We start from the raw sequence: 13,008 nt of genomic DNA, 5'->3' as shown, positions 1-13,008 counted from the left end.
CCTAAGGTCATGTCAATTATATGTCACATAATCATATATCCTGTAGTAACATTGACTAATTTCCATTTAAGACACACATTCAAATTCCTTATAACTTTGCAAAACTTAATTCCTTTAGGCTGACATTTTCCATACTTGGTAGCTACCTGAGGCTGTTGTTTATTTATTTATAATTATTTGTTTGAAAACAGTTTAAGTATTTTTGAGAATGAGGGCTGGGAACAGTACATTATTTTGGTTGCTTTAAGTAAAAGATGGCACGCTTCTGATCTCTATGTGCTGAAGAAGTTTAAGACCCCCAAATCACTAAATTAAATGTCAGTACAATACCACAAAATGATGCCCCCCCCCAGTATGTTTTCTTAAAACCCAGGAAGTATTGCAGAAAATTAGATTAAAAAGGCATAACATTGTCAAATGAAGCATTCTAAAGATAAATGCTACAAACACACCTCTGAGATGAGTTAGTGTTAGTCTTATTTTTCAGATACAAAGCGGAGGCTTATACAGGTAAAGCCTTATTACACTTATTTTGGAACCCTAATGTAAAACAAGTGGGATGTGATTTTTCAGGGTACATATATATGTAGGATATATATTGCTATGTACTCTGAAAAAACAAACAAACTATATATATATATATTGGGAGGGGGCATCAACATGTGCTCTACTATGGAGCTGATTAATTAGCTCCACAGTAAAGTGTCACTGTCTACACATGCACCAGTATTAGGCTGTAGTGAACTAATTAACACTGCCATAGGGTACTACTGGCCAGAACAAGGCGCGCTCATGCTGTGCTGCCATGCGTGCCTATGTGGCTGCGCACTCCACGCAGCTTAAGAGGCAATGCTGTCTACCACTTGACCCATGACACCACCACCCAGAGCCCAGGGCTGTTCAAGTTGAAGCACCCCTACCACCATTTTGAAGTGCAGGGGTGCTGATACATGAGATACTGCAGTGCTTTAATTAGAGTGGCTCTAAGATGCATTCTAATTAAAACACTGCCCTCCCCACCCCCAGAGCGCATGCAAAAGTGCCCTATGGTGCTGAGCATGGGTATGAAATTTTCTACAGAATAGAATACAGAATATAGAATTTTTTTTTCCACGTTCTTCCACTATAAAACCAAATGCCATAGGGCACCTATACACATTCCCAACACCTGCTCCAATGCATACGGATTAGAACATGTCAGAGCAGACTCAGTTGATTAGAATGCTTCAGCTGTCTTGACCTCATGTGTATTCAGTGTCCCTGTGGTTCAAAATTGCAACGAGGGTGGTTTAACTACAGCTTGTCGAATGAGCTTTACTTGAAGTACCCCTGCCACCATTTTGAAATGCAGAATGCTAAATACATGAGGCACTGCAGGCATTTTAATTAGAGAGGCTCCCAAAAGCTGCTCTAATTAAAATGCCCTCCTTCCCTGAAGAACATGTGTAAAGATACCCTTAATTACTGTTTGCTTAATTTTGTAGTGTTCAAAGCAAGCTGTTATCTAATAATAGTTTTGCTCTTCCTAAAAGTATTATGTTTGTAAAGTCCAATCCTATAGATCTTTCTGTGTCTACAAGCAAACACTTTGTATTCCCTAGAGAACCTGAGATGCTTCTAGATTGCTGGGATAAAGATTCCATTTTATATGCAGAAAAGCTGGATTGCCCCTTGTCTTGAAGTTGATTGTATCTTGGGACTCTGGAAAAAGTAATGGTTTCCATGGGCAAACAGAAGAGAAGAGTCAGGGAGGGGAGATGAAAGAAGCTTCTGCTAACCTGCTCATTTTCTTTTTAACACTCATCTGGTAACCATTTGAAGCTGTTAATCTTTTTGGATTTTAGAATAAGCACTTTTGGGTAGTGAAATAGCAGGCAGAAAGGGATAGGCTACTAACTCTATAGACTGTGCAAGTCGTCATATCCACTGGTTGCTTTCAGTTATGCGAGGTGGTGGCACAGAGTCAAGGAACTGTCCCCAGCTTGTGGATGGCCCTGATCCCAGTTCCTGTTACCAAGTGGAGCTCAGATGTAGGAGGAATTCAGCTTTGGTGCCTTTTTGCCCATTTTTGCATTGAGCTGGAATACTTCAGAATTAGCAAAAATGCCTTTTCAAAGTTACCACCAGAGTTTAAATGAAACCTTACCATGTACAACTAGGCTCTTTTACATCACTCTTCAAAGTACAGCTAAATAAGGCAAATATATTAATAGATGCATTATTTTGTCTTCCAGGTGTTGAAAAACTGATCCGCCATCTACACCAGCACAACATCCCCATTGCTGTTGCTACAAGCTCAGCTAGAGTGACATTTGAGATGAAAACAATGAAACACAAAGACTTCTTTACTTTATTTAATCATATTGTATTGGGAGATGACCCAGAAGTGAAGAATGGCAAGCCACAGCCTGATGTGTTTTTAGTATGTGCAAAGAGATTTCACCCACCACCTCCTCCAGAAAAGGTAAGGAGCAACTTAGCTGCAAAGCCAACAATAAATGATCTAGGCTGCATGTTAAATTTTTATTTGTTCTTCACCATGGCAAGATTTGAGATGAAGAGTTAATGCCAAATTCAAAAAAAAATTAAAAGCTTCCTCTCCTCCTCTCCCTCCTACCAAAAAAATTGTATATTATTAAAGGAGATTATTGGGAAGCATCCTGCACCTTCACTGTGTATACAGTTTTTTTTTTAATGTAAATTACATTAATTTATTGCATGTTTTAATAAAGTAACAGGAAACTTTAATACTTTCCAGTATGTAAATAAATTTAAGAGAAGATCATCTGTGCTCAAAGTTTAGAAATGATTATTTAAACATAGACCAGTTTACATTTTATATATTTGAGGCCAATATACTTCTTAAATGTCTAAACATTAATGATACATTTTTGTAAAAAAGGATATATATTTCCTTCATGCCATCTCTGCATCTTTCATGCTGAATCTATTAGCCCATAATTCTTGGTTTATAATTTCAAAACCTATCACTTTGAGAAGTATCTCAGAAACAGATAAGGTGTTTTTCTTCTCTCACAAATTTCCAACTTAAGGGTGGAAACCTGTAAGAATCATATTTGAAAGATGAAAAGATAGTAATTTAAAATAAAGCATCCATTTCTGTTTTAAATAAGTATACTTTCTCTTTAAAAATCATGCCTTCTTCATCTTCTTTCCACACTGCATGAAACATGAGGTCTGTAATGAAATTTTGAGAACTTTATTACTGAAAAAGGTGTTCTACATTTACAACAGTATTTTTTATCCAGACTTTTTAGTAGATTAAACTAGTGGTTTCAAAGGGCCATTGAGAATTGAAATTCTCTCCCAGCAAATCAGCAAATCCCAGAACAATGGAAAATACCCATAGAAGAACATAGAAATACGCTTAGATTTATTCCTGACCAGTGACTGTGCAACCTCTTCTTGAACACCTGCAGTGTTGGGAAGTCTCCAGCTTCTTTTAACAGTGAAGAAGTTTTTCCTGAAAAACCTATTTTGCTGCAACTTCCAAGTCATTGGTCTATATACTACTCTCTGCAGCAAGAAAGGAGGGGTGTTTTCCCTCTTTTTTATGGCAGCCTTTCAAGTACTTTAAGACTGCTATCATATCCCCTCTTTATGTGCCTTTTCTGCAAGTTGAACATGCCTAGCTTCTTCAACTTTTCCTCATATGATTTGTCTTCCAAGCCCTTTATCATTTTTGTCACCTGTCTCTGGACTCTCTAATTTTTCCATGTGTAAAATGTGTAGCCCAAATCTGCATACAATACTCTAGATGAGGCCTAGCTAGTACCAAGTAGAGGCACTATCACATCCTTAGCAGTAGTATCTTGCACCTACTACTGATGCATCCCACATTTGCCTTCCATGTGGCTGCTTCACATTCCAGACTCATGTTGAGTCTGTGATCTACCAAGACTCCCAGATCCTTCTCTGTAGTGCTTCCATTCATTCAGGTATCACTCATTTTGTATTTGTGTTTCTGATTATTCTTCCTCAGGTGTGCCACCTTGAATTTGTCACTATTGAACTTCACCCTGTTAGCTCTAGCCCAGCTTTCCAGTCAATCAAGATCCTTCTGAATTGTGATCCTGTTCTCCCAGTGTTGTGTCATCTGCAGATGTGCTCAAGGAACCTCTCTTCCACCATCCAAATTATTAATAAACATGTTGAATGGCCATAAAAAACATTGAACTGGAGCCAGGATGGATTTCTGTGGAATTCTGTTCGAACCCTCCTGCCATCCTGACATGGATCCATTTATAATTACCATTTACTTGTAGCTATTGAGCCAGTTGCCTATTCATTTTGTAGTAGTTTTGCCCGTCCCACATTTCTCCAGTTTGTTTATGAGAAGTTCATATGGAACTTTGTGAAATGCCTTGCTGAAATCCAAATGCAATATACCCACAGCATTCCCTTCATCCATCTAAGTAGTTACTTTATCAAAGAATGAAATTAAGTTTGTTTTACATGATTTGTTATTAGTAAATCCATGCTGAGTGCTTGTAGTTATACTTTCATCTTCCAGGTAATTAAAAATGGACTTTCCTTAGGATATGTTCTAATAGTGTCCTGGGTATTGACATGGGGGTACCCAGTTTGTAGTTCCCCAAGTCCCCTTTTTGCTATTTTAAAGAGGGTTGCTACATTGTCCCTTTTCCAGTGTTGTGGTTCATCACCCCTCTCTCACAACATCCTGACTATCATTGCCAAGGACTCAAAGATCTCATCTGCCAGTTTTCAGAGCCTTGGAATAAAGTTCACCAGGCCTTGCTGACTTGAATTCATTTGGACCCACTGAAAATTTTTTTGTGAAGACTGAGGTAAAGTAGCTGGTGAGTAGCTATACCTTCTTTGCCTCTTCTGAGTTCCCCGTGGCTGTTTAACAGTTGGCCCACAGTTTCCTTCACCTTTCTTTTCTGGCCAACATACACATACAACCTCTTCTTGTCCTTAACCTCCTTCACCAGATACAGCTCGTTCTTGATCTTTGCCTTCTTGATTTTCTCCTGGCAAGTTCTTGCTATTTCCTGGTATGCTTCCTTGGTGTATGCTTTTCATTTGCATGTATGCTTTTTTTTCTTTTTTTTTTTTTTTGCATTTAGGCATCCCAGAAGCTTCTTGTACAGCCGCATTGGTCTCTTGCCATTCTTCCATGTTGGAACATTTTTTTGTTGGGCTTCCTTTAGAATTTCCAAGCTTTCCTGGACACCTTTATCCTTCAGTCTGTCTTCCTATGCTCCATTAATTCCTTGAATCAGTTGAAATTCACCTTTCTGAAATCTAGCATCCTAGTTCAGTTGACCTCATGCTTTCCCTGTCTCAGGATCTGGAATTCTATCTTACTGTGATCACTTCCTCCCAAGTTGTCCGTCGCCTTAACAACCTCCACCAGTTCTTCTCTTTTGGTCAGGACAACATCCAGTATAGATAAAGACCACTGGAATTTGTATTGGAAGTGCGCTATGCAGTAGTTCCTTTAATTTTGAAGTTTCCCCCATGTGCTCCCCCTTGCCTCTCCTGTGGCTGATTGGCAGAGGAGCCTCAGTGGCCCCACTGCTTGCTGCTGATGGGTTTCCATCAGATGTCTAGAAATGTGAAGTTTCTCATTGGTATCATCCTATAGCTTTTGGATAATTGTTTCACCTGCTTGAACAGTGAGTGTTCACTTCCTCTTCCTGACTTGATGGCCTCACCATACATCAGTGCTATATCTTTCACCTTTTGTCTTCACCCAGATGCATTCTGATCTGCTATCTTCTTCTTGAATGAAGGAACAACTGTATGTGTTTTTTTGACATACAAGGTAACACACCACCACCTTTTGTCCCAACCCTGTTCTTCTAAAATGAAGAGTACTCTTCAGTGCTGAAATTTTAGTCATAACAGCGGTTTCACCAGGTATCTGTGATACCAATTAGATCATAAGGTTTGGAGGTTTTTTCCCCCCCGCAGGCTGCGTCTTATAGCTTATTTTGTTTATTCCCCATTCTTTTCACAGTTGTACACATACATTGGATATATTTTGTATTTCAAACTATGAGCTTCCCTTTTGCACCTCTTGTTGCTGTCCTGTGACTCTGGCCATTGTTTAGCTACTTCTTCCGGTCCTTTCCCCTTTCGATTGTTTTCTCTGTTTCCAGAGGGTTTTGTTTACCATCCCCCATGGAACTTAGTTTAAAGCCCTCCATTATAGGTTGGCCCAAAGATGTTCTTTCTAGTTCTGATCAGATGGATCCCATCTCTTGATAGTATGTATTTTTCCCCAGAACATCTTCCCATTGTTGAAGAATCCAAAGCCTTCACAGTGCATCACTGTCCCAGCCATGTGTTTACTTTCATGGTATGATGGTCTCTGCCTAGTCCCTTGCCTTCCACATTGAGAAATAATGAAAAAACCACCTGTGCTCTTAGCTCCTTAACCATCCTTTCAGGAGCCTTATAGTGGCCTCTGATCTATTCAGTGAGGTTCCTGGCAATATCTTTAGTGCTTACATGGACACTGATATTTTTACTTGCACTAATTTTAGATTTATCCCCCAAACAGTGATGCCACTTCAGGCAACCTTTAAGTTTTATTGGTAAAATTGCATCCTTAATATGTTCATCACTTCTGCAAAAGGCAAGGTCAGGCTTTACTGTGAAAATACCATAAACTTAGCACAAAATGATTTGCAAATGGCCCACAATATATTTGTAGTTCTGAGCTACTGAATTTCAACAAGTTCAAAGACCGAAGTACCTAAGATACTCTATAAACCTCCATCAACTTGTGAAATAAAGAATTGTGCACCTTAATCCCTTAGATGCCTAAATATGAATTTAGGAGATTGACTTGACTCTTTTTTTTTCAATTGGTCATGTATATATTTAAAAACGTGCAATAACTTTAATGTATTGAAGTAGGTAATTTTAAAATTAGTTAAGATTTTATGATACTAAAAAAAATAATAATAAAAACAGTTTCAGGACCTGGTATAGTACAACCTAGGTATGGCCCTTCATCCATATGGACCAGATCATCAGTGGACTATATCATACAGATTATAACTTCCACGGTTCATTCACTTGCTCCTCTATCAATGTCATGTACACCATCACCTGCTTACAGTGCCCCTCTACTGTCTGCACTAGACAGACAGGGTGATCTCCGTGTGTAAAAACAAATGATCTGACATAAATGCCAGAAAGACCTGTGGCAGAAAACTGTATCCACTGTAGATATTCCCTCACTGACCTCAGACTGGCTGTTCTTAAACAACAAAACTTTAGAAACCAACCTAAATAGGAAATTGTGGAACAAAAAAATCATCTACAAGCTGGACTGTATTAAGTATGGTCTGTGTTAAGAATGGTGTAAACTAGTGGGGCCAGCCTTTAGGGCAGACACACCACAAATTAGGCCTACAACTTCAAGTGCCGCTATAATCCCCTTCCCCTGCCTGATCTGCTGCTCTGCTTCCTGCCTTATCTGAGGCTGTGCTGTGTAGCACAGGGATAGGCAACTCTCGTCACACATGCCAATTAGTGGCACATGGAGACCTTTTCCCTGGCATGCCAGGAGGCATCCAAGGAAATTTTTTTAAAGAATTTTTTTTAAGTTGCTGGTCTGGGCTCTCCGAAGCAGCTAGATGTTCCAACACCATGGCAGGCCCCAGGGGTGAAGTCAGGAGGACACAGCTAGGGATGCAGTCTGTGTTCTGCTGACCCCGCTCCCTGTCCCCAGGCTGTACCCTCCAGCCCGGCCCCTGGAGGGAGCTATGGGGGGGGCGAGGCCCAGGCCTGGATCTGGGGAGGTACTGCACAAAGCTGCTGAGCTAGAGGCTCCCAGCAGGTGGGTGAGCCCTAGGCCCAGCTGGGACTTGGGCACACAGATGCCCCATCCCACCCAGGCGGGGGCAGAACCAGGGTGCTGAGCCTTACAGCCAGGACAGGGTCCAGAAAGCATGGGGGGAGGCGCTATGGCCAGACTGGCCCAGCTGGCTCCTTGGGAAGGCAGGGGCTGGGAGGGTAGTAGGGCTACCTTGGGGCTCTGCAAGCTTGGGCCGCGGGTGCCTGGATGGGCGGGGCACCCAGCAGTACATGAGGTGGGGCCCAGCCCATGTGGCTCTGCAGGGATGGGGAACATCTGCCCTGCCCATGAGAGGACGCTGTCTGGATGGGGCGGGACTCCAGGCTTGGGGTGCTCCTTGCTCCGGACTTGGCCTCCCTGCACACTGGGCACAGCTCAAGCAGGGCAGTGCCACCCCCAGTGCAAGTGCCTGGCTGTGGGAGCCCCCCATGCAGCAGGAACAGCTGCCACAGCTGCCCCAGCCTTGCCCATCCATAGCTCCCCTGTAGGGACTGGGACCAGGGCTGGGGCAGGCGTTGTGCACTGCAGGCTTCCAGCCAGATCAGCCCCAACCACCACCTGTGGCAGCTGTTCCCAGTACCTGGGGGGCTTCCACCGTGAGGCCCTTGCACCAAGGGTGGCTCTGCCCTGCTCACACATGCCTGGCATGCAGGGAGGCCGAGCTTAGAGCTGGGACCCCGCAAGCCCGGCATCCTGTTGCAGCCAGGCGGCATCCCTTTGCAGACAGGGTGGCTATAGCCCATCCCTGTGGAGGTGCACAGGCTAGGCTAGGTTAGGTCAGGCCCCATCTCAGGTGCTGCTGGGTGTCCCCTCCCACCCACCACAGCCTGAGTCCTATGAGGCTCCGGAGTGGCCCACGCTTCCCACCCAGCCCCTGCTATTCTCCGGCTGCTGCCTTTCCCAGGGGTGGCCAGGCTGGCCTGTCCATGATGCCTCCTCACATGCCTGCTTCCCCCCATGCCACCCAAACCCTGCCCTGTACGCTTGACCCCGGTGCTCAGCACCCCAGTGCTGCCCCCACCTGAGTGGGATAGCATGTTCACCTGCCCAAACCCCAGTTAGGCCCCCCCTCCCAGCCCTGGGCCCAGGCTTCTCCCCATTCCAGGACCATCAGTGAGGCCTGAGGGCCCTGGCAATGGCTGCTGCTGCTGGGGTGTCATTGCTTCCATCTGCTGGATGGTGCCCTGGACCAGTAGGCCCAAGCCACAGCTGGTAGCAATGGGAGGTGTTGGTGCTGAGGGGTGCACCGTCTTTCTCTTTCCTTTTTTTCTTCTTTTTCTTTCTCTCTCTGCTCTTTTCTCTCTTTCTCTTTTCTTCTTTTTCTTCTATTTTCTCTCCCTTTTTTCTCTTTCTCTTCTCTTTTTCTCTCTGCTCTCTTTTGTCTCCTCTTTTTCGCTTCTCTTTTTTGTGGTAAACTTATACTGTAAAACTGATATAGGTAGTCTACAAAGTACAGATCTACTATACCTGCTAGCCAGGCATAGGTAAAGCTGCAGGGGACAGCTGATGAGCACCAGCTGAGTTGAGCCGTAGTGCCCTTTTGAAGTGAAGGCTGCAAGAAACAGCTTAGCAACTTTTCTTTAATTCCACAACTTGGCACAAATAAGCAGGTTGTAAACTACCCAGAAACAAAGGATCTGAGTTCTACTATTCATCAAATTTATTCACATGCATACATTTATACATGCAAAACATATGGGTACATAGGGCATGGATAGAGTCAGCATTCACATGGGTGTAACTAGCATTATATCTATTTAAAAAATGTAGCAAGAAGATTAAACAAACCCCTTGTATCAGGTAGATTTACCCATTCTGATGGAAAATTATTGCTGAAAGAACTAAAGATAAAAGGCTGCCAATGTATGTTATACCCCCTTAGGTTTTATCTGTGCTTATAAAGGAGCCAGTTGCTAAAGGCAAACAATCAATTACTTGCTCTCCCACATTTATTGGCAAGACATAATAACTGCTTGCTGTGTGAAATATCTTGGGATATCTGCATATCCATCCATCCCCTGTCTTTGCATAACTTACTTCTGTATGCCAACCAGTGTAAAGTATGCCTGGATATTTGTGTGTCTGCCCATATCCATAGTTAATGTGCATGTATTCCAACTAATGTCAATAGGACCATTTATAAAATATTTTTTTAGGATTAGCACGTTAATTTCCAATATGTTGGTTGTTTCTTCACCTATAGTGACATTAAAAATGTGCGTCCATTATAAATTTAAAAGTTAAATTGGCACAATTTTTTAAACTTGTTCTACACAGCCTCAAGCGGTTTTGAATCAATGACTTAAAAATCAAGAAATATAGAACATTAGTTAAATTCTTTCAATTTAAATCATTACAGCCTGTTTTGAAGTTTCTTCGCTTTTAGCAATTTGCCTTTAATAGGTATCAAATCAGCCTCAGAATGGTCACCTGAGCCACCATGAGTGAACAAGTAATGCAGTTCTTCAGACTGATTGGGTTACATTAAGATTTGTTTCTTAGTTGCCTTTTGCATGATAATTCTTTTTCTTTTCTTTTTTGCAAATAGAATTGTGTTGAGACATTAGTTCTGCGAAAGAAGTGGTGAAAGAGTAATGGGAATGCAAAGCACCGTGACCATACTGTAACATTAATTTGTACAGCTGAAAAAATGAGTGAAGGAATGCATTTAGCATGCACAGTATTGCACTAAGGACTTTTCTAAACTAAGTTAAAAAAAGTAATTTGGTTTTGTTCTTATGCTCCCTTCCCAGCATCATTTTCTCTTTTCAGAGCTGATCCAGTTTTTGTATGCACACTTCCTTTATTTGCTTTTCTGCAAGCGTTAACATTTCATTAGTGATATTACATCATTCTGTCATTCCTAAAGTACACATTTGTTAGCAGTACTTTTAAGGAATGTAATGGGGTTGCACAGAGTGGAGTCTTTCTACAAGTTAGGCACACTACCTGCAAATTGGACCCCTTACTATGCAAACCAGTCATTGTAGTCGTAGTCAGTCATTGTAAACCTGTGCCTTTTCTATTTGTAAATAAATTGGACATATTCTTTTCTGAATGTTTACAATTCACAAATTAGGCATTTTATTATAAAAGTAACAACAACACTGCCTGAAAAGGACTGACATTTTCAACTTATAATGCCAGCCCATGTCAATAGCAATCACTTCAAAATCAGCCCTATCTTCTTTCTTGAATAGGACTCAGTTGTGGGGGGGGGGTTTCCCTTAAGGCCCTGCTACATGTTCAAATTAAAGCTGGATACAAACCAGCTATAGAGTTGTTACACATTTTCAAGCATTAACTTTATAGCTGTTTGGCTCTTTTTAATATCTGGCTAGTCATTTTTATCATGTGATAATTACTTTGTAAGTATGGCTGGTCTAAATTTATTGTGTGATTAATCAGTTGTGTGATAATTACTTTTTACTTGAGTCCATTCTTATTTTGCACATGTGGCTGGTCTTAACTTATTGCACGATTAACCAGTCAATTGCTTAATACATGTAATGTGTAGCAGGGGCCTTAGTTAAAGCATGGCTTCAAGGAGACGGGCACAATGTAACCCATTTCAATGCATGTGTGTCATACAGTATCCTCTAGATAGATGTTCATGTTCTTATCACTTCGACATACATTATATGAATGTCAAGCACTTATATGTTCATTGTGATCTGTCACTTAGTGGCATGTGATACATAGAGGGTAATGCTAGATGTTTCAGGGGACATGACAGACACCTTCGAACAGACCATGTGGGAACAACTCTCTTTGTAATTCACAAGAATTTGAGTTGGCTTTTCCCCTAAAATATGCAGATTTATATCCCTTCCATGCTTTTTTTAAAATATCTTTTAAAATTCTTGCTTATGTTATTTGACAGCAGTGAATTCCAAAACTGAGAATTCTTAAGAACTAAGGAAGCACTTATCTAATCCTTTCTCTATTAAAAATAAAGGAATCTCTAACTCAAGGTTGTAACTGATTATAGTTGCGGTAAGATTCCACCTTTTAGACAGGTCATCAGAAGGAACTAGATATCAAGTCATTTGGCACTTTGTTGGTTTAAAACCTTGATACACTTTCTAGAAGCTTGAAACCAGTCTGCAAAGATCACAGAGGACTAGTGTAATGTGCTTTCTGCAAGATGCAGAGCTTGACAAGCGAAATGCTGTTTCCTGTATCGGCTTCAGCTTCTGAAATGGGTTGAGAATATAACTACCCTTTATGTATTCTGAGATAGAATTTGAGCTTTATAATTACAACACTTAACTTTTTTGTTTGTAGAATAAATTTAGTGGGGATAGACAGGGATGAAGGAACATCAGCTGCATCTACAGTGACATGAAGAGTCCTTTGGGCAAATTTATAATAGGGGCAGTGCAGGGGGCTGCCATCAAGGAAACAGATAAAAAGAAAGCTAGGTATTTGAGTGCATTTGAATTTGTAAAAGATGATGATGTAAATGTATTTTATCCCCAAATGGGGATTTCATTTTTATTAACAAGATAGTTAAAAGGAAAGAAATATTTGTAAAGTTTCATTCAGTCATAATACCTCCAGCTTGAAAGAGTTTGTTTCCCAACTAAAAAACACATTGCCAATGCATGCACATACACTATAGCAGCATTTATTTTATATTTGCAGGGGAAAATGAGATGTTACATGGCTTGAAAGTAATTTAGCTTTTAAGTGTTACAGACATTGTCCTTGTTACTGCACCACATGTTTATATATAGATTTATTTGCCTTATTGAGATGAAAAAACCATTCAAATTTTGTACAAAAATAACCTGGTCAAGGTTTTCTTTGACTGGATGACAGTGATTGTCATAGAGACAGAGAATTGTAATTGGTTCTTATTCTTTGGGGTACCCTTGTTTTGAGGGGGAGATGTTTTATTTTTTGCTTGTATTTTTCTTGATATCGTATCAAGTAGCTGCTAAGGGACTTGATGAAATGTGATGCAGAATAATAAATTATGTTCTGCAGCTTTCTTTTGTTGTACGTGATCTGGGTGTGAAAGCACAAAAGGACTGGTACACCTCCAAATTCAAAAAGCGTTATGTTCGGATTAGCAGGCCACTGGAGATGTGTTACTAATTGTTTTAGGGAACTCATTATGAGTATTATCACATATTAATTATGCC

At 41.0% G+C, this 13,008-nt stretch overlaps 1 protein-coding gene across 1 annotated transcript in view; it reads left to right on the top strand.

The window, feature by feature from the left end:
• The window catches only part of PUDP (pseudouridine 5'-phosphatase), a 144,131-nt gene that overhangs the window by 83,514 nt on the left and 47,609 nt on the right, over positions 1-13,008 (top strand). Inside the window, exon 3 of the mRNA XM_019525012.1 lies at positions 2,235-2,464. Within this exon, the coding sequence (XP_019380557.1) occupies positions 2,235-2,464 (230 nt within the window). The remainder of the gene's footprint in view (positions 1-2,234; positions 2,465-13,008) is intronic.

The sequence above is a fragment of the Gavialis gangeticus genome, unplaced genomic scaffold, assembly GCF_001723915.1.
Source record: "Gavialis gangeticus isolate Ggan-Ray unplaced genomic scaffold, GavGan_comp1, whole genome shotgun sequence".
NCBI classification, from domain to species: Eukaryota; Metazoa; Chordata; order Crocodylia; family Gavialidae; genus Gavialis; species Gavialis gangeticus.
This window is presented reverse-complemented; position numbering and strand designations above follow the sequence as displayed.